This window comes from Leptodactylus fuscus, chromosome 1 (genome assembly GCF_031893055.1).
Source record: "Leptodactylus fuscus isolate aLepFus1 chromosome 1, aLepFus1.hap2, whole genome shotgun sequence".
In the NCBI taxonomy this organism is placed as follows: domain Eukaryota; kingdom Metazoa; phylum Chordata; class Amphibia; order Anura; family Leptodactylidae; genus Leptodactylus; species Leptodactylus fuscus.
Window position 1 is genome coordinate 198,954,513 of NC_134265.1, and position 25,852 is coordinate 198,980,364.

The 25,852-nt window shown below is 42.7% G+C and overlaps 1 protein-coding gene across 1 annotated transcript; it reads right to left on the reverse strand.

Moving 5' to 3' along the window:
* Positions 1-1,649: 1,649 nt before the first annotated feature.
* MYDGF (myeloid derived growth factor) lies at positions 1,650-24,992 on the reverse strand. Its single transcript, XM_075281842.1, has 6 exons — positions 24,825-24,992; positions 15,251-15,301; positions 14,213-14,274; positions 14,017-14,098; positions 6,692-6,746; positions 1,650-1,811 (listed from the first exon to the last, which is right to left on the reverse strand). The coding sequence occupies exons 1-6, from the start codon at positions 24,957-24,959 to the stop codon at positions 1,732-1,734; spliced, it is 465 nt and encodes a 154-aa protein (XP_075137943.1). The 5' UTR covers positions 24,960-24,992; the 3' UTR covers positions 1,650-1,731.
* Positions 24,993-25,852: the final 860 nt, after the last annotated feature.

Here is a 25,852-nt window from a genome sequence, read left to right on the forward strand (position 1 = left end):
ATGGCCATTTAAAGTGACTCCCCTTAGGCAAATACTACAGCTCTGCTTACTGCATTGAGTGCAGGTATATGGGAAAGACTCCCCGGCAATACTTTGAGCATTTCTAGTGACAAATTTACAGCTGGTTTTCTATTAAAAGGAAGCTAGATAAGGTTAATTATGTTACAAAAGCCTTCCCCATCTGACAAAACAGCACAAAAATAAATAAATAAATGGAAGTTACACTTTAACCCCTTAAGGACCAGGCCATTTTTTGGTTTCGCATTTTCGTTTTTCCCTCATCACATTTCAAGAGCCATAACTTTTTCATTTTTCAGTTCACAGAGTCACATGATGGCTTATTGTTTGCGGGACAAATTGTACTTTGTAATGGCACCATTCAATATGCTGTGCAATGTACTGGGAAGCTGGAAAAAAATTCAGAATGAGGTGCAATTGGAGAAAAAATGCATTTGCGCCATTTTCTTATGGGTTTAATTTTTACAGCGTTCACTGTTTGGTACAAATGACATGTTACCTGTGTTCTACGTGTCAGTACGAACGCGGTGATACCAAATTTATATAGTATTTGAAATGTTTTGATACTTTTAAAAAAATGATAAACTTTGCAAAATAGAAAAAAAAAATTGTGTCATCATGTTCTAACACCTGTAACTTTTTCATATTTCCATGTATGGAGCTGGTTGTGGTGTCTTTTTATGCGGGACAAGATGACGTTTCTATTGATACCATTTGGGGAAAGATCTGATGGTTTGATCACTTTTTATTCAATTTTTTTATAAGAGGCAAAGTGTTGAAAAAAAACGCTTTTTGGCTGTTATTTTTTTTGCCGCTACGTTGCTCGCAGTACGGGATAAATGTTTTAATATTCTAATAGTTCGGGCATTTTGGAGCGCGGGGATACCTAATATGTTTATGTTTAATGTTCTTTAATTACTTTTATAGCTAATCTAGGGAAAGGGGGGTGATTTGAACTTTTATATTTTTTTTTATTTTTTTAATACTTTTAAAAACTTTTTTTTTTTCTTCTGTTACATTTATGATCAGACCCCTTAGGTACCTTGAAACCTAGGGGGTCTGATCGCCCATACTATTCACTGCAATACTACAGTATTGCAGTGAATAGCAAAATCCCAGCACTTCTATTAGACGATGCCTCTGGCATCGTCTAATAGATCTAGTGCAGAGACAAGCCTGGAAGCCTTCAATAGGCTTCCGGCTGTCATAGCAACCGATCACCGCCCTCATGTGACGTTCAGGAGGGCGGCGATCGGGGAAACATGGCGGCGCCCATGCCGCCTGCGCTGTTTACACGCTGCGGTCGCGTTTGACCGCAGTGTGTAAAGGGTTAACAGCAGCGATCGGCTCGGGCACCGACCGCTGCTGTTATTGGCAGGTCCTGGCTGTATGATACAGCCGGCATCTGCCGTGTATGGAGCGAGCTCAGCGTGTGAGCTCGCTCCATACATCCCCATGCGACCCATGACGTACAGTTACGTCAAGGGTCGCTAAGGGGTTAAGCTATATACACATTACTTATAATCACCCTGCCGAAGAACAAAAAAGTAAGAAGGGCAACCCAAATAGTGCTAAGAAATTGGCATAATGAAAATTTCATAATAAAAAGTTATTAAAAAAAAAAGTTCTTTAGTTCTTTTCTTGTATACATAAGACATAGGAATCCTATTTTCACTGTTTGGGTAGAAAGTTTCCACGATTCTGATGGCTCCATCACAAATCTTCATGATTCAAACTAGCCTCGATTGTTATCTTAGATACAGATGATTTGAACGAACCTGGATTATCTGACACTGAAAAGAAAAAGGAAGACAAAACTTAGAGATGAACCCTTTTACAATGATGTATTATGGCAGGTGTATTTAAAGAGAAGCTCTCACCACCTGGGGCACACGCGGTTTTATATTCTGCTAGAAAGCCGACAGTGCGCTGAATTCAGTGCACTATTGGCTTTCACGTTCTGTGCCCCTGGTGAAGAGCTATTGGTCCCGGTACCGTAGCTCTTCACCGTCAGAAAGGCGTTTCTGACAGTGTGTCAGGAACACCCTTCCTCATAGCAGCGCCTATAGCGCTTTACTGTGAGAGCAGCGAGGAACAGCCACCCAATGCTCGTCTATGCATGAGTACTATCAGGAGGGGAGGGAGGCTTTCCTCACCACTCTCACAGTACAGCACTATAGGTGCTACTATGAGGAAGGGTGTCTGACTGCCAGAAACGCCTTTCTAACGGTGAAGAGTACCAGCACCGATAGCTCTTCACTGGGGGCACAGAATGTGAAAGCCAATAGTGCGCTTAATTCAGCCCACTGTCAGCTTTCTAGCGGTATATAAAACCGCGTGTGCCCCAAATATTGAAAGGTCCTCTTTAAGTGTGAATTTTAGGGTAAGGGCATAAAAAGCAGCCACAATTTGGCACTAATGCAGACATGCAGCTTTACTTCAAATTATTGTGGTTATGAAATGTTTGTAAAAACTACATGTTAGCGGGTTTTTTTCTCTTATCTTGGTCAAATGGCAGTTACTTTTTCATTCATTTACTTTTTCAATAGCACAATCACAATCAAGAATTAAATCATTGCCTCGTCTTTGTCCTCCCATGTTCAGCAACGATTACTGGGACGGAATTGTGCCAAAGGGTGAGAGAATGGCCTCCTCCTCAGTTACAAGTATGGTAAGGACAAGTCAAGTGAAGTAAAGCTTTGGGAGTCTCCCTCCTGGCAAAATATGAAATATTAGCAATATTGCTGGGTATTGTAGGACGAATCTCACTTTCGTGCTGAGTATTAGTGCACTTGTCTGAGAAGGCCCTGAGCTGCGTTGTCACTTCCGAAGGGTATTCTCCAAAGATTAATATTCGGGTGTTGTACAATTACAATGGTAGGGTTCTAGAATTAAAGGCACAAAATTCCTTTTTTCATCAGTAAAGTCCAGATAACGCACTATTACTTGTCTAGAGCTCAGACGATCTCTCTGTGCCAATACCTGAGACTCTGTTCTTTCATCTCATGCTGAACCCTCTACACTTTACAAGGTGCCTGAAGCCCTAACATTCTTGGTGTAGTCATTTTATACAGTGTAAAGTTCAGAGGGAATGACACTCTGGCATATTTAGGATCTGCAATTTATTTCTATGTGACCTAATTTCAAGGTGTTCAACCTGATGCAAAGAATTTTGTTATCTCGGTAAGATCTCTCAATTGCATGTGCGTTCTTACCATATCTTTCTCCAAGGATTAAAATCCTCTCCTATACGATTCCAATGTCAGGAGCTATTTGGGTTTTTTTGTTTTGCATCCGCTATTATATACTGCTCGATACCGGTTTTTATAATTTGAGGCTTCATGCTACAAGGTCTGTTTTTTTTCAGTCTGTCTTCAGTCTGTGCAGCATTGCTCTCCTCCACAGATATCCGTAATAAACCACTCCCATGGGTTGCTTAAAGGAGCAATAATGACCACAATGGGATGGCCGCTTAAACCTGAGGCTCTTCAACAACTGACAGCTTACTGCGGCTCACAGCTTGCACCAACCTGAATACTGTTGTGTTCTGCTGAACAACTTGTCTGACCTGCCTCCGGTCGTCACCCATAAAAGTGGCTGGGCCACATGGGTGGGTGCATCCTTCCTTCCACCATTTTGTTGACTTGTTCTCTCAGGCAACGGATTTACGGTCCACAGAGTATGGACCCTCTAGTCCAGACCTGGGCAAAGTCCGGCCCCCGGGCCATATCCGGCCCTCTGACTGATTCAGTCCGGCCCGCACAGCTTTGACTAGGGAGGCGTGTCTAGGGGGCGTGTCTTAGTGCCGGCCGAAGATGGAGATGTGGAGCGTGTCATAAAGTACTGAGAGATGTAAGGTGAGATGCAGGGGGAGAGTGTGTGTCTATATGTGTGTGTCTATATGTGTGTCTGTCTATATGTGTCTGTATGTGTGCCTGTCTATATGTGTGCCTGTCTATATGTGTGCCTGTCTATATGTGTGCCTGTCTATATGTGTGCCTGTCTATATGTGTGCCTGTCTATATGTGTGCCTGTCTATATGTGTGCCTGTCTATATGTGTGCCTGTCTATATGTGTGCCTGTCTATATGTGTGCCTGTCTATATGTGTGCCTGTCTATATGTGTGCCTGTCTATATGTGTGCCTGTCTATATGTGTGCCTGTCTATATGTGTCTATATGTGTGCCTGTCTACATGTGTGCCTGTCTACATGTGTGCCTGTCTACATGTGTGCCTGTCTACATGTGTGCCTGTCTACATGTGTGCCTGTCTACATGTGTGCCTGTCTACATGTGTGCCTGTCTACATGTGTGCCTGTCTACATGTGTGCCTGTCTACATGTGTGCCTGTCTATATGTGTATCTGTCTGTCTGTCTATATGTGTCTATCTGTGTGTGTGTGTCTCAGTAAACTAGGGGCAGAGATGGAAGGGGAATGTTATACTAGGGCAGAGATGGCAGATGGAGGGGGGACATGAAACTGGGGGAGAGATGGAGGGGGGGGGGACATGAAATGGGGAAAATAAAGGGGGATATGAAACTGAGGGAGAAATGGAGGGGGGGGGACATGAAACTGGGGGTAGATGAAGAGGGCACTTAGACTGGGGGGACATTAAACCATGGAGGAAGCTGTAGGGGGACCTGTCTGCCTCTAGTTGCCCCCAGTTTAATGTCACTCTCCAGCTACCCCTACGGTTTATTGTCTGCTTCCAGCTTCCCGATTTTAATGTCCCCCTCTAGTTGCCCCCAGTTTCATGTCCCGCTCCAGCTGTCAATTTATTGCCGCCCTCCAACTACCCCCACTGTTTAATGTCCCCCTCCAGCTGCTCCAGTTTCATGTCCCCTCTAGTTTCCCCCAGTTTATACTGGGGCACCAGGAGATGGGCTTAATACTGTGGGGCAGTTGGAAGGGAACATTACAATGTGGGGGCATATAATGTACGGGTGACTGTAGGAGGATTATACTGTGTGGGAGCACATGGAAAGATGATTGGGAATGGGCGGAGTCAACGTAGAAGTGGGTGGAGCTAAATTTGCTGTGGCACGGCCCTCTAGCATAGTTTCAATTTCTTATACGGCCCCATGGGAAAATTAATTGCCCACCCCTGCTCTAGTCAGTTTATCTTTCACCTGCCCCCTCTATTCGCACTCCCCTAATAACTCTCCCTCCTCCCCCCCCCTCTTTATTTTTTTTCCCCCTTCTTTTCTCCTTCTAACCCTCTCCCTTGGCGCTTCTCCTCTTTTTTTTTCTGTCTCTTCCATTTCTTCTGCCATTCAGCACCTTCCATCCTGGGACCTCCTGGTGGTCCAAAACCATTTTGTTTTGTTGATATTGTTTGTATATTTGTGTATCCCTTTTTTTGTGTTTTGGGTCTATTTCAGGCCATGTTGTATTGTTAAAAATTTGCAATAAAAATTTTAATTGAAGAAAAAAAAAAAAGGAGCAGGGCTCTATAGCTACCTGTTGCTAATGTCTCATGGTGCATACATTTAAAGGGGCTCTATCAGCAAAATCATGCTGATAGAGCCCCACATATGCGTGAATAGCCTTTAAAAAGGCTATTCAGTCACTGTAAATGTTATATTAAACTACCCCCCAGTTTTAAAATAATACCCTAAAAAAGAATGTGATCTACTTACGCATCGTGCACGCTGAGCGGGCATTCAGGGTGCGCCGTCTTCTTCATCCACGCCTCTTCTTCCTCCGATCCCGTCCTCCTCCGGCGCTCACGAACTGATACTGATATAAAAAAAATGGCCTGGGTGCCTGCGCAGTAGCCGTAGTAGAAGCTAGTAGTAGGCCATTTTTTTATATCAGTGTCAGTTCGCGAGCGCCGGAGTAGGATGGGACCGGAGGACATCGGAGGAAGAGGAGGCGTGGATGAAGAAGACACACCCTGAATGCCCGCCCAGCGTGCACGATGCGTAAGTAGATCACATTCTTTTTTAGGGTATTATTTTAAAACTGGGGGGTAGTTTAATATAACATTTACAGTGACTGAATAGCCTTTTAGGGTGTGACAGCGCTCAATCCATTAGCCAATATTTTAGTAAGCAATTTATAATCAATGTTGAGAAGGGAAATAGGCCTGTATGACCCAAAGACCAACAGACCCTTGTCTGGTTTACAAAGGAAAAAAAATGTTCATATAGAAGGATTCTGGTAGGTTGCGGGTCAAGAAAGTGTCTGTAAAACAGTTTAGCAAGACCGAGAACAGGAGATCCCGATATACAGCATATACCTCTACAGAATCTACCAATCTTTAATTCTTTGAGGGAGGCATGATCTTTGTCAATAAGGCTAAGTTTGCATCTGCGCCAAATTTCTGAAAATCGTGTAAGAGAAAAGTCCTGCATGGAGGACTTTTTTCTCCACCACTTTACAGCGCACACAATCCTGCATTACACAATCCTTTCCAGAGTTGCTGACTGGTTGGGACCACAAAAACATTAAATTTCTGGTTACACAGGATGGCTCAATTTGTAAATTCATCTCTATACATTGAGCCATTCTTTGTGTATATTAGCTTCTGTGTATATCTAGCTTATTGTAGTAAAACTGACTATTCTTTAGTACAGTTGTTTTATATAATGATTCATACACCCTATATACACTTAGAAACAAAATGTTGATCATACAATTAATATTATATATGGATTAATTCTCTGACTCACCGGTATTGTCCTTTACTTCATATTCTGTCTTTTCCAATGGTTTGTCTGCCTGAGACTTAGAAATAACATATGGTTAAATTACAAATGGAATGAAAGTTAGGATGTACAGTAGAATTATATATTATACTTGGCTGCTTAAATATGAAACAGAAACAAGTTTGTACATCGGAAATGTAATGTTCCTCATGAACCACTAATGATACTATCCTCCTTTCTCTATTGGATAGGGCAACATCTGGTGGATTGGACTACTATACAAGACAAAAAAAAGTTAAATACAGCAGTGTCGCTGAAAGCAGAAATATGCCAGCTATTGGCTGATATTGCTTAGTAGTAATGGTTCACAAACATTAAAGGGGTTATCCAGGAATTACAGGTTTCTGCAAAGAGGCCAGGGAAAGAGAAACACAAAAAAACATACTCCCTTATCCCTGGTGCCCCACCGCAAGTCCAGTCTAGCATCTTCACCTTACGTGACTACCTCCGTGGCATAAAGAAAGGAACTGGGACGTCACTCACATTCGTCAGCTGTCCTGGTTCCTTTTCTTAGGCTTCTGATTGGCCTAAAATTAAAATTTAAAGCCAAAACCAGTAGTGGCCACAAAAGAAATGGGATATATATAGGAAGCTGTTATACTTCTTCCTTGTGTTCAATCCACTCCTGGCTTTGGCACACACAAAAAAAAACCCAGAAAATCTGCAACAAAAAAAGCAGCTTTTTCTGTAATACGGGGCCTTAACCTGAAAATTGTTTTAGCAGATGAGTGGGGCAATAAACAGTCTAATAGGAGCAGAAAGAGGAATTTATCTGTGATGAAATATATTACCAAGTTCCTTACAATTGCCTGTACTATTTATTGTATATTCTATTTATTGTGTGTATATATAAAAATTATATAATTCTTTACACATCCTTACAGTGTAAAGTAGCTGCACAAAATCATGCAACTGCAAACACACGGAGCTGGTTGTTAGGGCTCGTTCACATCTGCGTCGCCCTCTCCGTACTGCAGGTTTCCGTTTCCTGCCTAAAACAGAGGCAGGAGACGGAAACCTGCAGGAGTCTCTCTCACCCATTCATTTGAATGGGTGAGAGAGATGTGCGGCGGTGAGCGTTTTGCGCTCTCCGCCGCGAAACCGGGTTTTATAATCCGGACACAGAGTCGGACATGCAGTACTCTGTGTCTGGATAAAAAAATCCGGTTTCGCGGCGGAGAGCATAAAACGCTCACCACCGCTCACGGCCGGACCCGGTCTGTGCTTTCCGTCTTCTGGCATGCAGAAGACGGAAAGCACAGAACGGAAAGAAGAACGCAGGTGTGAACCTAGCGTCACTATAGCCAGAGTTCCTTAAAGGGGTTGGCCACTTTCAGACCAATATTGAGAGACATGTTATGGTTTGTATAATACAGAGTTATACAATTTTCCAATATACTTTCTGTATCAATTCCTCACGGTTTTCTAGATTTCGGCTTGCTGTCATTCATTCTGTTACTTCTAGAGGATAAAAGTCTGACCATAGTCATGTGATTTACGGTCCATGGTCATGTGATGAGTACACAGGTGTACAGCTCGTTATAGTCACAGCACAATAATCAGACATCTGCCTGGTAATCAGCTGTGCACCTGTGTCCTCATCACATGACCATGGACCGTATATCACATGACCATGGTCAGAGTTTTATCCTCTAGAAGTAACAGAATGAATGAGAGCAAGAAAACTGTGAGGAATTGATATAGAAAGTATAATGCAGAATTGTACTTTTTATTATACAAATCATAACATTTGTCTCTCAATACTGATCTGAAAGTGGCCAACCCCTTTAAGGGAAGGCAAGGATAGTTTATTACTGCCCCTGCCTTCCGGATTACTATGCATACCATGCTCAATAAGCGATGCGCACACAGCTATGGGAGCCACCATAATACTGCTCCATTTCTAGTCCCGTGGTCATAGGACCCAGATCAGCTCTGGAGTACAACAAAGGGCTGCATTCCTTCTGTAAGAGAAGCTAACTTATGAGCTCCAGTTACAGGAGAAATAAGCAAAAAATTAAACAAAAAAATTAAAGTTATAATACCCCCACTAAAAGTGTATTATGATCTTATGTGGAGCACAATGTGTGTGGGGAGTGGAGAAAAGAAGGTGTGAAAAAAAAACCAAAATACCAGCCACTACAACACCCACATCACGGGTTCTAGCTCTGCCCTCAGTGATACAATAAATGTCACCAACAAAAAAAGGCAAACTAAAATTTTGCTATCAAAAAAACAACATGAAAAATGTCATAAGTTTTTCTATTTTTCTATCTATATAGCTTTGTGAGGGCTATGTACTTTCATTTGCCACTATTTTTGGGAGAATGTTTTCCTTAGCTTTTATTTACGTTTTTTGTAATTCCATGTGAAATAACACACAATTCTATCATTTCCTGCATTTTATTTTTAAGGCATTCACTCTGCATTAAAACTGACATGGCAGCTCTTTCTGGCGGGTCATTACGATTATGGCAATACTATATTTACACTACCGTTCAAAAATTTAGGGCCTCTTAGAAATTTCCTTATTTTTGAAAGAAAAGCACAGTTTTTCTCAATGAATCAGAAATACACTCTATACATTGATAATGTGATAAATGACTAATGTGGAGGTAATGTGATGGTCTGGGATTGCTTTGGTAAAGTGGGAGATTTGTACAAGGTAAAAGGGATTTTGAATAAGGAAGGTTATCACTCCATTTTACAACGCCATGCCATACCCTGTGGACAGCGCTTAATTGGAGCCAATTTCATCCTACAACAGCTCAATGACCCAAAGCCACCTCCAAATTATACAAGAACTATTTAGGGAAGAAGCAGGCAGCTTCTTCAGCACAGTCACCAGATCTCAACCCCATCGAGCTGTTGTGGGAGCAGCTTGACCATATGGTACGAAAAAGGTGTCCATCAAGCCAATCCAACTTGTGGGAGGAGCTTCTGGAAGCATGGGGTGAAATTTCTCCAGATTACCTCAGCAAATTAACAGCTAGAATGCCAAAGGTCTGCAATGCTGTAATTACTGCAAATGGAGCATTCTTTGACGAAAGCAAGGTTTGATGAAGAACATTAATATTTGAAATAAAAATACCGTATTTTTCGGACTATAAGACGCACTTTTTACCCCCAAATTTTTGGGGAAAAGAAGGGTGCGTCTTATAGTCCGAATGTGGCGCCTGGCATCCGCTGTAATAGAGAGGCGGATGCCGGCGAGGGATAGACGCCGGGGCCTGAGACATCGTTGCGCTCCTCTGCCCTGCATGAAGCCAGCAGCGGCAATGCTATTCAGTTCCTCCGTCCCCCCGCCGCTGGCTTCATGCAGGGTAGAGGAGCGTAGCGATGTCTCAGGCCCCGGCACCTGTGCCAGCGTCTATCCCTCGCCGGCATCCGCCTCTCTAGTACAGCGGATGCCGGGTCTGTATTGGCGGCCCCTTTTCCCCACCGGCCCCATACCTGTGAAGTTGCAGGCCGGCTCCTGTGCGGCGATATCGCAGGAGCCGACCTGTTCGGGTGAGAGCCGGGAGCCTAATGAGGCTCCCTGGCCTGTCACTGCTATATATTAGTATCGCGGCTGGGTCTATGACCAGCCGTAATACTAATATACAGAATGTCCCATAGACGGCAATACAGTTGTATTGCCGTCTATGGGACTTGCAATCAAGTGACCGCAGGTTCAAGCCCCCCGGGGGGGGGGGGGAATAAAATATTTAAAAAAAAAAAAAAAAAAAAAGCTTTAAAAATATATAATAAAAAAATGAAATAAATAAAAGTTCTAAATCACCTCCTGTCCCTAGAATATATATATAAAAGTAGAAAATCATATATCATAAACCACCGGGGTTTTTTTTCAATACAAGGTGATCTAAGCAATAGATATTTCCCAAAATGGTATAACTAAAAAGTACTTCTGGCCCCGCAAAAAAAAAAAAAAACATTCTATGCGTCCCCGTACAGCTGCAGGGTCACCTGTCAATGTGGCCTTGCAGCTGTTGCAAAACTACAACTCCCATATATTAAATATTTTACCATTTTTTGCTTCAAATTTTTTTTCCCCTATTTTCCTCCTCTAAAACCTTAATAACCCTAAACATTTCTAACCTTGTTAATGTCTTGACTATATTTACTATTCCTATTGCAACTCATTTGATAAATAAAACTGAGTTTTCATGGAAAACACAAAATTGTCTGGGTGACCCCAAACTTTTGAACGGTATTGTATATTGGGTTTTGTTATGTTTTACCACTTTTAAAAATAAAACTTTTTTTTTTTTTTTTTTATAACCCCTTCCCGCCGATGGCACTTTTTGACTTCCTGACCAAGCTCGATTTTTCAAAACTGACATGTGTCACTTTATGTGGCAATAACTTTGGAACGCTTTAACTTACCAAAGTGATTTTAAGATTGTTTTTTGTAACACATTGTACTTCATGTTACTAGTAAATTTTGGTTGATATGTTTTGTGTTTAATTATGAAAAAATTGGAAATTTGGTGGAAATTTTGAAAAATATGCATTTTATAAAGTTTGAAATGATGTACATTACATACAGATAGTCAGCCCGCCAAAATTATATCATAAATCTCATGTCCCAGATCTCTGCTTTATGTCGGCATCAAACTTTAGTCACCCTTTTAATTTTTACGGACATTATAAGATTTACAAGTGAAACAACAATATTCAAAATTTTCAAGAAATTTCCAAAACCCATTTTTTAAAGGGACTAATCCAGTTATGAAGGGGTTTTGAAAGACCCTTGTATTAGAAACCCCCATAAATCACCCCATTTTCAAAACTGCACCCCTTAAATAAGCCAAAACAACATATACGTAGTAGTTTAACCCTATAAGTGCTTATCAGGAATTAATACAAAATGGAGGTGAAATTTTCAAATTTGATTTTACTAATATTTTCGTTTAGCCCTAGAATTTGCACATTCACAAGGGGTTAAAGGAGAAAACGCATCCCACAATTTGTTAGGCAAGTTCTCCCGACTACCATAGTACCCCACTTGTGGGGTTAAACTAATATATGGACGCACAGCGAGACGCAGGAGGGAAGGTGCGCCAAGGAGCTTTTAGAGGGCAGATCTGGCTGTGATCAGTTTCAGGCACCCTGTCACATTTACAAAGCCCTTGAGGAGTCAAAACAGTGGAAACCTCTAGAAAGTGACCCCATTTTGAAAACCGCACCCCTCAAAGAATTTATCAAATGATGTAGTGAGCATTAGTAACCCCGAAGTGAATATGTAAGCTGTGCGGAGTAAATTGGGTACACCATTTCCCATCAGCTCCTATGACACTGACAGGGAAGAGGGGCATTCTGGGGGATCAGCGCTGGTGTATTATCTCTCATAAGCTCTAAATATGGGGAGTCCCCTGTAAACACTCGCACAGCTTATACATTTCCTTCTAGTCGCAGCCACTTATTTCCTAATGATTTGGCGACTTTTGGGGTTTTTGTCTTCACATTGTACAAGCTAGATTTTTATTTTCTGGCAATGTGGCCTTATTTCTGGCTTGGTGTTTGCAGTATAAGGGTGTATTCACACTACGGAACGCCAGCGTGTATCACAGCCGTACACGCCGGCGTTACAGCAGGGCTGCCGGACACTTCCCATTCATTTCTATGGGAGCCGGCATGCGAGCGCTCCCCATAGAAATGAATGGACTGCTTTTTTCCATTCATTTCTATGGGGAGCGCTCGCATGCCGGCTCCCATAGAAATGAATGGGAAGTGTCCGGCAGCCCTGCTGTAACGCCGGCGTGTACGGCTGTGATACACGCTGGCGTTCCGTAGTGTGAATGCACCCTTAGATGTACTTTTCAATGCCACCATTTTAGGGTGCCTGTAACTTATTGACTACATTTTATTAACTCTTTCTGGGTGGGATGTAAAAGGAAACATCAATTCTGGCATTGCTTTTTAGCATTTATTTTTATTCCCAGGCAGAATACAGCATAAGTAACATGATACCTTTATTCTGCGGGTTGGTACGGTTACGACGATACCTCATTTATATTATTTTTTAATGCGTTGCTATTTGTGCAGAATAAAATTCAATTTAGGGGAAAAAAATTAATTATTTTTGCATCCCCATCTTCTGAAAGGCATAACATTTTTATTTTTCGCTAGACAGAGCTGGTTGAGGGCTTATTTTTTGCGGGATGACCTCTGCTTTTTATTGGTACCATTTTGGTTTTCATATGACCATTTGATTACTTTTTATTGAACATTTTGTAAGCAAAGGTGGTGAATAGTCATTTGTGTGGTTTTCTACGTTTTCTTTTTATGCCGTTCGGGTTAAATAATGTTTTCATTTTATTGTTCAGGTTATTACGGACGCGGTGATACCAAATATGTAATTTTTTTTCTCTTTTTCTTTATTTTACATAATAAAACATTTTATATGGGAAAATGGGATTTTGGGGGCTTTATTTATTTCTAATTTATTTTAAACTTTATTATTTTTACTTTTTTTTTTCTGTCCCCATGGGGGATTGAAGCAGTGATCTGCTGATCACTGCTTCACTAGATATACGCTGCTATACACGTGTTACACGTGTATTGCAGTGTAGAGGAAGCTGTCAGCCTGTGCAGACGCACAAGGCTGACAGCTTCCTTTTGGGCAGGATAAACCAGGTACGTGGAGGGGGTAAGTGATGGGGCAGACCCGGGTTCACTGATCAGACCCCAGGCTTCCCCCTACGAACATCGGCACCCCCCGAAACCGATGCGGGGGGGAGGGGGGGTGCCGATCGGCAGCATAGTATACTGAAACCCTAGAGATGCCGGCGGTCATGTTTGACCACCGCCATCTCAGGGGTTAACACCCGCGATCGGACCCAGTTCCGACCGCGGGTGTTACAGGGCATGTTACGGCTGACACCCGCAGTTTATGGTGCGCACACAGTTTAAGCCTACAATTTTTTCCTATACAGTCGGGTAACACAAAAACGTATTTTGTGATATAAATTTACTATATACACAGTTTCATCTGTCAGAGGTAAACTTGACATTTTTCCCAACATCTATGTCAAACCGATGACACAAATGTAAACACAGTTGTTGGCTTCTTGCTCCATTCTTGGTGTATCAGTTACTATGAATAGCTGATTGTTGAGGTCCCAGGTGCCAGACCCCTACCAATCTGATATAGATGATCTGTCCTTAGCATTTGTCATCAACAGCTCATAAAACCTCTTTAATATGCAGTCATACATATGAAAACACTCACACTTTCACACCACTACAGTTTCAACTCCTATTACTAAACAGAATTATACACTTACATAAACATCACAGAATTCTATTTTTCCTCCGGACACTTTAACGTTGACATTTAGGAAATACAAATAAGATTTTCCAGACGGCCTAAGAAAAATAAGTAAGTAAAGAAATAAAAATCAGAAACAAAATGTTTTTATGACATATAAGAACATAGTTGATGGCTGGAATATATAAAAAAGAAACATTGTTATACTATACCGCCATATCATGCAAGAGCCATATCTCTTTTTCTTATCTACTCCAATACTCATAAGCCATTTCTGTAGGGAACAAGTAAACAACAAAGCAGATCCTGATGATTAGTCTATTTGTATGCATGTGTCATATTGTTTCTTTCGTTTGGGTTATATGATTATTAATGTTACATACACTTCAACATTAAAATTACAACACTAAGAAGGAAAAGTCTTAGGCTAAGTTCACATCTGCACCGGGGGGTGTCCATTGGCGACTCTACCGCGGAAACTGCCAAAAATTGGCGGAGAGAAAAGTCCTGCATGGAGGAATTTTCTCTTTGCCTGTTTCAGAATAAAAATGATAGACTCCATTATAGTCTATGGGGCCTGAGGGTAACCACTATTTTAGTGGTCGGTCTCTCTGACAGATCACAGGATCAATAAACATTTTAATGATATGCAAGTATAAAAAGGAAACAAAATATTAAATATCTCAAAATAAATTCATTCAGTATTGAAAATGTGCTCCACGTTATGCCATACTGAATGCACTTGGGCATGAACCTGAATGTCAACCGGGTAGGCTCAAACCCCCCAAAAAAAACAGAGAAGTCCATACGGGGTAAGTTATGCAAGTGCATGTGGGGTACCAAAGGGAGTAGATAGGCCTATGGAAGCCAAATATAAACAAGGGGTGGGGGAAATTAGGTAGATCTACGAGTGTGTAGGTACCAAGGTTCGCAAGTGCATTAGTTTTGAAATGTAATGCATAATTGAAATGCGACTAAGTTGTGAAAAGTTAGTGACCATTTAGGAGGTCATGTTCAGGAGGATTCCCAGGTGTCATTAGAATAGATCATCAATAAAAATGTAAAAATGAGATTGACAACCCCTTTACAGTAACAAGACTGAAACATGCAGCCACTTTTTTTTAGGACCGTCCAGACCAAAAAAAAAAACAAAAACCCTACAGTATATTCATGTAGAATGTCATTCATATAAACGTCCCACAACACATTTAATCCAAAAGTATACAGTGAAATGTAATCTATTATCTTACCTCATTAGTACCTCCCTGAGCTGCGTAAGAAAAACTGCAGGAGAAATCACCCTATGATGAATACAAAAAATACAGAAAAATGAAAAATATGAAGATATTGAGATATCCGGTGTTTCAAAGAAGAGTACAATAAATAGTCAGGTTCTTAAAAGATACACAATCTAGAATAGTTATAATATACGTGCCAGTAAGGATACGGTTCAGAAATAGATGAGTGGTCTATTATAACGGATATATTAAAAATTATATCTTTACTAATATTTAAAAGATAGGGTTAAATACCAAAACATACACCCAAGTGATAAGCACAAAAACAACGTTTCAAAAACCCATTCAATACCCTGGAATTTCAACAGAGACAAGTCTCCATCATGTAATGTACAAAAATGAAGTGCGATTGGTGTATCTGCATCATGGCTAATATCCAAGATATGATCTCTAATCCTCCTGTGGAACTCACGTATGGTCTTTCCTACATACTGAGTCCCGCAGGAGGTACCAGTGGCCAGGTAAACTACCCCTGTAGTTTTGGAATTAATGAAATCTCTATTAGTATAGGTTTTCCTTGTACTGTGGCTCTGAAATGTTTTTCTTCTCTTTATCGAATCACATGCACGACACGACCCGTAGCTATAAGTGCCAACCAATCTGTTAGCCTGGCTACCCAGCCAAGTGTCATTACTCAGTGGCACCAAATGATTCTTAACTAGTTTGTCCTTAAAATTCTGGCCCTTGCAATATGTGACTAGGGGATGATCTCCTACCAAAGGGCTAATATCTGAATTAGAGCGGAGAATATTCCATGTGTTCCTCAGGACTTTCATAACCGCTCTATTGGCCATATCATAAATTGCTATAATTCTTGTTTCCCCAATCTCATCACGTTTACTCGACTGTAGTAGCGATCTCCGGTCTCTTGAAAGGGCTTCCTGATGTGCTCTATGCAGAACCCCATCCGAGTATCCACATTTCTGAAACCTCTCTCTCAGATCTCGAGCTGCCACCTCATAATCTGCTAGGTGGGTACAATTTCTGCAAAGGCACAGAAATTGCCCCTTTGGAATCCCACGGCATAAAGATGGTGGATGCCAGCTATTCCATTGTAAAAGGCAATTGGTTACCGTGGCTTTGCGGAAAATCGTTGTGCTCAGTGTACCCGAATTAGATTTATGAATTTTGAGGTCAAGGAAGGTGATGGAGTCCTCCCTGAGCTCTGATGTAAAGAACAACCCTAATTCGTTGATGTGTAAGGCACGTACAAATTCATGGTATTGATCAATTCCCCCCCCCCAAATGAGGAGGATGTCATCGATATACCTCACCCAAAACAGTATGTACAATGTCCAGGGTTCCATACTGTCCCCAAAGACCACCTCCCTCTCCCACCAGCCCAGATATAAATTTGCAAAAGTTGGTGCCCATAGCAACTCCTCTGAGCTGGCGGAAGAGGAGGCAGTCAAACATAAAGGTGTTATGGGTGAGGATGAATCGAAGAAGGTCCAGAACAAAGGAATTATGGGCTACAAAATGATTACCTCTAGATTTTAAGAATCCCCCTACAGCCCCACACCCCTGATTATGGGGTATGGAACGGTAGAGGACCTCCACATCCAAACTCACCAAATATGCCCCTGGTGGTAATGAGAAGTCTTCAATTCTCCTAAATACATCCGTCATGTCTTTTACAAATGGCAGGGCTGTTACAAAAGGACGCAAAACTTCATCAACATAGTAAGACACGTTTTGCGTCACGCTATTTATGCCAGCCACTATAGGGCGGCCTTTTAAGGGGACCAGCCCTTTATGCACTTTAGGCAATGAATAAAAAGTTGGTTTAACTGGATGTTTGGCAGTAAAAATTGAAATTCAGCCTCACTAATTAACCTCTGTTCCTTCCCTTTCATCAAAATGTCTCTCAGTTCGGTAAGGTATACATCTGTTGGATCTTGGTGGAGGACCTTATAACATCCTCGATCACTAAGAATATTCTTACACATAGCAATGTACTTAGAGCGATCAAGGATGACCAAGTTGCCCCCCTTGTCCGACGGCTTAATCACTATCGATTCATCCCTTTCCAAGTTATCAATCAAATCTTTTTCTTCACATGAAAGATCAAACTTATTAGGTTGGTATACTAATCGTTTATCCAATCTAGACAACTGGTCCGTAGTAGAGATGAGCGAACAGTGTTCTATCGAACACATGTTCGATCGGATATCAGGGTGTTCGCCATGTTCGAATCGAATCGAACACCACGTGGTAAAGTGCGCCAAAATTCGATTCCCCTCCCACCTTCCCTGGCGCCTTTTTTGCACCAATAACAGCGCAGGGGAGGTGGGACAGGAACTACGACACTGGGGGCATTGAAAAAAATTGGAAAAAGTCATTGGCTGCCGAAATCAGGTGACCTCCATTTTAGACGAATAGTGGATTTCAAATCCGGGTCATATGAGAATGTGAACTTTGTGACTATGAGACAGGGATAGCTGTACAGGCAGGGATAGCTAGGGATAACCTTTATTTAGGGGGGAATGTTATTAAAAATAACTTTTTGGGGCTCTATCGGGTGTGTAATTGTGATTTTTGTGAGATAAACTTTTTCCCATAGGGATGCATTGGCCAGCGCTGATTGGCCGAATTCCGTACTCTGGCCAATCAGTGCTGGCCAATGCATTCTATTAGCTTGATGAAGCAGAGTGTGCACAAGGGTTCAAGCGCACCCTCGGCTCTGATGTAGCAGAGCCGAGGCTGCACAAGGGTTCAAGCGCACCCTCGGCTCTGATGTAGGAGAGCCGAGGGTGCACTTGAACCCTTGTGCACCCTCAGCTCTGCTACATCAGAGCCGAGGGTGCGCTTGAACCCTTGTGCACACTCTGCTTCATCAAGCTAATAGAATGCATTGGCCAGCGCTGATTGGCCAATGTATTCTATTAGCCTGATGAAGTAGAGCTGAATGTGTGTGCTAAGCACACACATTCAGCTCTACTTCATCGGGCTAATAGAATGCATTGGCCAGTGCTGATTGGCCAGAGTACGGAACTCGACCAATCAGCGCTGGCTCTGCTGGAGGAGGCGGAGTCTAAGATCGCTCCACACCAGTCTCCATTCAGGTCCGACCTTAGACTCCGCCTCCTCCGGCAGAGCCAGCGCTGATTGGCCGAAGGCTGGCCAATGCATTCCTATGCGAATGCAGAGACTTAGCAGTGCTGAGTCAGTTTTGCTCAACTACACATCTGATGCACACTCGGCACTGCTACATCAGATGTAGCAATCTGATGTAGCAGAGCCGAGGGTGCACTAGAACCCCTGTGCAAACTCAGTTCACGCTAATAGAATGCATTGGCCAGCGCTGATTGGCCAATGCATTCTATTAGCCCGATGAAGTAGAGCTGAATGTGTGTGCTAAGCACACACATTCAGCACTGCTTCATCACGCCAATACAATGCATTAGCCAGTGCTGATTGGCCAGAGTACGGAATTCGGCCAATCAGCGCTGGCTCTGCTGGAGGAGGCGGAGTCTAAGATCGCTCCACACCAGTCTCCATTCAGGTCCGACCTTAGACTCCGCCTCCTCCAGCAGAGCCAGCGCTGATTGGCCGAATTCCGTACTCTGGCCAATCAGCACTGGCTAATGCATTGTATTGGCTTGATGAAGCAGTGCTGAATGTGTGTGCTTAGCACACACATTCAGCTCTACTTCATCGGGCTAATAGAATGCATTGGCCAGCGCTGATTGGCCGAATTCCGTACTCTGGCCAATCAGCACTGGCTAATGCATTGTATTGGCTTGATGAAGCAGTGCTGAATGTGTGTGCTTAGCACACACATTCAGCTCTACTTCATCGGGCTAATAGAATGCATTGGCCAATCAGCGCTGGGGAAAAGTTAGCTTGCGAAAATCGCAAACTGACAGGGATTTCCATGAAATAAAGTGACTTTTATGCCCCCAGACATGCTTCCCCTGCTGTCCCAGTGTCATTCCAGGGTGTTGGTATCATTTCCTGGGGTGTCATAGTGGACTTGGTGACCCTCCAGACACGAATTTGGGTTTCCCCCTTAACGAGTTTATGTTCCCCATAGACTATAATGGGGTTCGAAACCCATTCGAACACTCGAACAGTGAGCGGCTGTTCGAATCGAATTTCGAACCTCGAACATTTTAGTGTTCGCTCATCTCTAGTCCGTAGTTACTATCAGGAAAGTATCAATCGCCGTATCATCGGACAAAGGGGGGAACCTTGTGGATGGACAATGTAATTTCGTAAATGGCCCTTCTCCCAGTTCTCTCTGTCCCTCTTCCCAAAGACCACCCAATAATTGAATAGAAGGGAGGTCTTCTTCTGCAATGCCTAGGGACTCACAAGTTCTATCATTAATTTTAAAAAACTTGCGCCACTTTAGTTTGCGACAAAATAAGTGTAAGTCCTTTATCCAGGTAAATAAATCGAAGTTTGGGGTGGGGACAAAGGAAAGACCTCTTTTTAGTATACTAATTTCCTCAGGTGACAATACTCTGGAGGACAAGTTGATAATCTGCAACTCATCCCTTTGATGATCCTGACCCATCCTCATTTTCTGTTCCGTAAAGGATAATCCGATATTGAGGGGGCTGCTGATAACCCCCCCCCCACCACCACCACCACCCGAGTTAGACCTCCCTTGACTCTTACCCTTACTAGGGCTAGAACTTCTTTGTGAGCCTCCTCTCTGGTTAAACTTGCCTTTATCACGTTTTCCCCTAGTACCAGATGTCTCACTATCAGAGGCTTCGTACTCGGACGAAGATGGCTCAGTATCACAATCCCGTTTTGAATTTGTTCCCTTTGTGAAATCCAAAATCCTCCCCTCCCTAAAATTCTCAATATCGCGTCTATACTGATAGTGTTTATGTTCTTTCATAAACACAATTAATTTTTCTACTGTTTGTTGCAGGGAGCTCTCTCTGCATTCAAAATCGCTGCTGCTAGAGAACTTTTTAATAGAATCAATTTGTTGTTTAAGATCTTGACTAGTTTTAGCTAGTACTGTTTTTCCTTCTTCTAGCAAAACTTTCATTAACCTAAGTGATGACTCAATAGATTCTTTCTCCCACTTATCCAAAGATGCTTGCAATCTGAGGCGTAGTGCCGGGAGGATGTTAATCTCAAACCCCTCGGGACTATATTACTTTTAATGTAAGCCTCGAGGGATTGGACTTCCCAAAAGGACCTAAGATGATCTTTATATGTACGTGTCAGTCTACGAAAAGAGACTGAGGTAGAAAAATTAGCTGACTGAGTAGGCAGATCCACCTCAGAGAACGCCTCCCTAGTATCTGACAGCCATTTTTCAGTGTCCAAAGTAGATGTCAAAAAACCTGCCATTCCCTACCAAGAACTCAATATAGAATAGTTATAATATACGTGCCGCTAAGGATACGGTTCAGAAATAGATGAGTGGTCTATTATAATGGACGTATTAAAAATTATATCTTTATTAATATCACTGAAAAGATAGGGTTTAACACCAAAACCCAAGTGATAACCACAGAAACCAAATTTCAAAAACTGGAGTATAATCTGTATATAGTGGTGTTTTGTCTACAGGATTTGTATACCTCAAAAGTAACTTCCAAAATAAACCATCTATTAAAACCAGAATGGTCTAAAAAGGAGGAGTATACACCACTTAGAAGGAGATCATAACCCATCCAGGTCAGTCACCTCTATACCATAACAGTGGCTCAACTACTTAGCTAGTTAATATGACTCGACACTCTGTAACTTTTAGTTTTGTATATTCAGAGCAATCACAGGCAAAGCTATCATATAGGGGGCGGGACCTCTAATACAAATTCCTCAGGCTCCCATAATAGCTCTATCCCCTCAACGCGTCAGGAAATTATGTATTTGACAGCTTCAGGCAGTCTTCTAATAGCCAGTTTTTACATATAGGCGGCTAATCAAAGAATTTAGGGGATAGAGCTATTATGGGAGCCTGTGGAATTTGTATTAGAGGTCCCGCCCCCTACATGATAGCTTTGCCTGTGATTTCTCTGAATATACAACACGATGATTTTGGAAATCGCAGCGTGTCCGTGCTGTGATTTTTTCCGCAAAGTGGGCAGGGGATTCGCATGAATCCCATCCACTTTTCAAGTACTGTAAAACGCCGCGATTTTTCAGCCACGGGCAAATCGTGGCATTTCCGGCCCGTGGGGCCCCGGCCTTAAAGAGTACCTGAGTTTTTATAAAAAGTTACAATATATTCAGGATCTTGCTGGGCAGTCTGTTGTATGATTGTATAAGACTTCATATATGATGCACTATTGGCTTTTCTGCTGCTAATAATCACATTATGGTTGAAGAACATTTTACATTTTTCTCTGAGGTCATTGGGTGTGTACAATAATGAGTTTGCCCCCTCCCTATACATTATAACTACTGTTGGTTTAACCATTTTGCTGCGAGGGGTTTCCGGATATTTTGCACCTCGGGTAGCCGAAGCACTTATCACAGTTTTGAAGCGAACAAATAAAACCTAAATTGCAACATTAAAAAATCATCCAACCCCCTCTCCATACTTATATATTTCATTAAAGTAGACACCTGCAGCATTGTCAAAATGCCACTTGGTATTGTATACGAACAGGCACCTTCATGCAATTTTGAGTTAAAGTGTATGTTTTATTTTTTTAAAAAATGCAAATAAATATATAAAAGTTGCTAAAAACCTCTGCTACAAAAGTGCCACCCTGGGAGGCCATATAAATATATGGGTGGCAGGGAATGGGTTAACGGGGTTGTATGGGGTAAAATAAGCTAAACTAAACTCCCTCCCCCCGCCTAAGTTCTAATTTTACTTATATTAGAGAAAAAAAAAAGCTACACCATGTAAACAAGTGCAGAAGATGCCAGGACCTATCGGAGAAACCCAGAAATCACTCAAATGCTGCTAAAGGTATATGGGTGTACTTATTAACCCATTAATAGCACTAACAGATCTTTAAAGGGATTCTATCATTAAAAATTTATTTTTTCTGCCTACCACGTCGGAAAGGTTATTCTTCTCCAACCTTTAGATGTCTTCTCTGCGCCGCCGTTTGGTAGAAATCCCAGTTTTTGTCGGTATGCAAATGAATTCTCTTGCAGCACTGGGGGCAGTCCCCAGCGCTCAAACAGCACTGGGGGCGTCCCCAATGCTGCGAGAGACATCTACAGCGCCGCCTTCCTCTTCATCTGGAATGGCCTCTTCCGGAGCTGGATTCAAATTTCTAGGCCTCGGGCAAAGCAGACTGCAAGAAAATGGCTGCTTACACAGTACTACGAGAGAACTTATTTGCATACCAACGAAAACCGGGATTTCTACCGAACGGTGGCGCGAAGACATCTAAAGGTAGGAGAAGAATAGCCTTTCTTAAAGGGGTATTCCCACCTCACATACTCAGCAGTCTTCACTCTTGTAAAATCTTCTTTCTTCCTGGTTGCTTGCATCATTTGGTGGGTGGGGTTTCACAGGCAACCTGCCGTTTAGCTCCGCCCCCAAATTCGCGTGTAGCTCCGCCCACCCACATTGGACTATGAAGTACAGGCAGCAGCAACTCCATTCTGTGTTACATACAGAGACTGCCTGTCTCTGCCATAATGAACACAATTGAATTAGCTAGCCTGATAACTGGGAGAACAGAAGAAATGAAAGCAGCTCCTCTATCTGATAGCAGGACCTAGGTCACATGGTGTAGACACAGGATTAGCTAGATACACAGGCTCGCTCCCTGCACTTAGCCCCTCCTGCTCCCCCCCCCTGAGAGCAGCAGATACATCATTTGACTCAGGAGCAGCTAGGTCAGGGCTGTGGCCACAAAAAATTGAATAAAGTCAGATAGTGGACAAACAAAGCAGTTTTGCTGAAGCAGTGTATTTAGGAAAAGTCTTACATCCACATTAACAAGCAGTATAGATAGGATCCTTGTGATGGGACAACCCCTTTAAGGCTATTAAGACGTGGTAGGTAGAAAAAAAATACAATTTTAATGATAGAATCCCTTTAAAAAAAAATTTTGCCTAGAAAACCCCTGTCTATAATTCTGCCAGGAGTAACTGTACAATAGCAAACAAATAGCTCAGTGCCACACACACACACATTGGAGCCATTTGATCCTAAAATAAAAAATTTAGGAGCCAAATTAAATTTTTGCTTGCCAAATTTACACCCCCTCCCTGTATGCTTAACTAGCCTGTCCACTACTAGCCCCAACCAACTAACTCAGTCCACCCCATCATCCTTACCTATCTTCCTGTTCTGATCCTCTCACTCACTCTGGTTCTATTATGCAGGTGATGAAGGCCCCTCCCCCCAGAAGGAAGTGGTCTTCCATGCCCAGAAGACAGGTAAGTATGATGGATGACCGCCCCTTCCATCTGGGTAAATATACATTTTTTGTAAAGTAAGTTAGAAGTTAGGCGGGGGGTAGCTTGGTGTAAAAGTATAATTTTATCCCGAACAACCGATTTAACCCATTAACTGTGGGTTTTTTCTTTTTTTTAAATAATATGGGAGCTGCACCATGAAAATGACCTTTTGTGTGAAAGGCAATGCATGCACGTGATCAGTGTAGGTTTCCTATCACGGGCGGCATCCTGCTGGAGCACGTGAATGTCCTGTTTCTATTCCTCAATGATAGATGGCCTTCGTAGGCAGGTTAAAGTACCCAATTCCCAATTGGGGATCATGGTAATTAATGCTGAAAGATTATGGTGCAGATTTTCGCATTGAATTCCAGATGGAAAATATGCGTAAAATCCAGATAGGCTCACCATTCCCTACCCCTCAAAAGTAGTCACTAGATTTGATCATATGATCCTACTATTCCTCCATTACAACCCACCCACGCCCATTATGAAGTTCACCATACTCCATTACTATAGATAACGTTCATCCATTACTCCCTCTCAAACCTCCATCACAGTATTAGGCTATACACAGTATTGTCATGAGGGTTGTTCCCAGGTAGACTGCCAGGAACGCCCTTCTAACAGTGAAGAGTTTTCGGTGCCATTACCGATAGCTCTTCCCCCGGGGAACACAATGGGAAAACCAACAGTGCGCTGAATTTCACGCACTATTGGCTCTCTACCGGTATATAAAACCGCATGTGCCTCAGGACATGAAGGATCCTCTTTAACAAAGACTTTTTAATGGAAAAAAAAAAAATTAAAAAAAATCTTGCACAACCCCTTAAAACATACAATTTGTTTCTACAAAAATTGGCATCCCAAAGAAAAAAAAGTTTTGGACCTTTGATTTGGATTATAAAATGCCCTGTCCATTTAGGTAGCTGCTAGTTGTACTGATCAGAACTATATTATAATGGTTCTCTTCTGTAGTACATATAAGGGAACTCATATTGTGGGATGGATATGTAACAGTGATTGTGGCTCATCCTCCACAGCAGAACATATGGAGATTCCAGCTGATCCAGCACCAGTCATGGGCACCTGCAAGGTATTCTAGGAGAACCAATGCGCTAACCAGGGCAGGGAACCAGTCGGGCACCACATGCAGCAATAGTAACATATGAACATGTCTGACCATTGACTTTGTATAGGTGTTTTGCATCCCCCCGGGCTTCACATCGAACTCCTCAGTGTTGCTAGTGTCCTCAGCCCGGATCTGATTACTAAGGCAGAAGAAGAGCGCAGCGCTCAGCACCACGGCGGCCGCCATCTTCCTCCCCGGCTCATAGGCTCTCTGTGTTAGATGACGTGGGAACTTGTCCATGGTGGAGCGTCAGACGAGAGGAGTCACGTGACGGGTAGTGGGCGGGGCTGAAAGTTCCGAGCTGTGAATTGTACGCCCGTGAGGTGATGACATATGGACCGAGCCCATTGGTTTACTAGCAGAGGCTGTGTGATAAGACTGTGCGGGAGGGGAGTTGCTGTAGTAGCACTGTGGGACTAAAGCATGAGGACAGGCAAACTCGTTAGTCCTATTCTATGGTGTGAGAAAGTGTGCTGCCACCTGCTGACAATGCAGTGATATTATACTGAAAGCCTGGGCAGACCCCAAGAGACATAGGGGGAAGAAGCCCTGTATACAGTGGCGTAACTAGGAATGGCGGGGCCCCCTCCAAGAGGGGTACATGGGCGTGCAGGCTGTTTGTGAATAAGAGGGTGACGTGGAGTGCAGGGTGTGTATAAGCAAGAGGGGAAATGGGGTGCAAGCTGTGTGCGAGCAAGAGGGTGATCTGGAGGGGGAACTCCCCATTCCACCACACTCTTGCTCACCCACAGCCTGCACCCCCATTCCCCCTTCTTTCTTACATACAGCCTGTGCCCCCAAGTCACCCTCTTGGCTCACACACAGCCTGATTGTGAGTAGGAGGGGTACATAGGTGTGCAGGCTGTATGTGAGAAAGGAAGGAATGGGAGTGCAGACTTTCTCACAAACAGCCTGCACACTCATGTACCCCTCTTCCTCACAGCCTATAACCCATTCCCCCCATTGTACACTGACCTGTACAATTCGGGTAGCTCCGCCCACAAAAGACACTGAGTCTATGTTAGTAGATTAAAGGGGCTCTATCAGCAAAATCATGCTGATAGAGCCCCACATATGCG

Excerpts from the sequence above, each read along its gene's own strand:
- MYDGF (XM_075281842.1), bottom strand. The coding sequence starts at position 24,959 with ATGGCGGCCGCCGTGGTGCTGAGCGCTGCGCTCTTCTTCTGCCTTAGT. Across the intron at positions 14,275-15,250 it reads CTCAGGGAGGTACTAATGAG|AAATGGCTTATGAGTATTGG; the intron begins GTAAGATAATAG and ends TGTTCCCTACAG. Across the intron at positions 6,747-14,016 it reads TAGAATTCTGTGATGTTTAT|TCTCAGGCAGACAAACCATT; the intron begins GTAAGTGTATAA and ends GTTATTTCTAAG.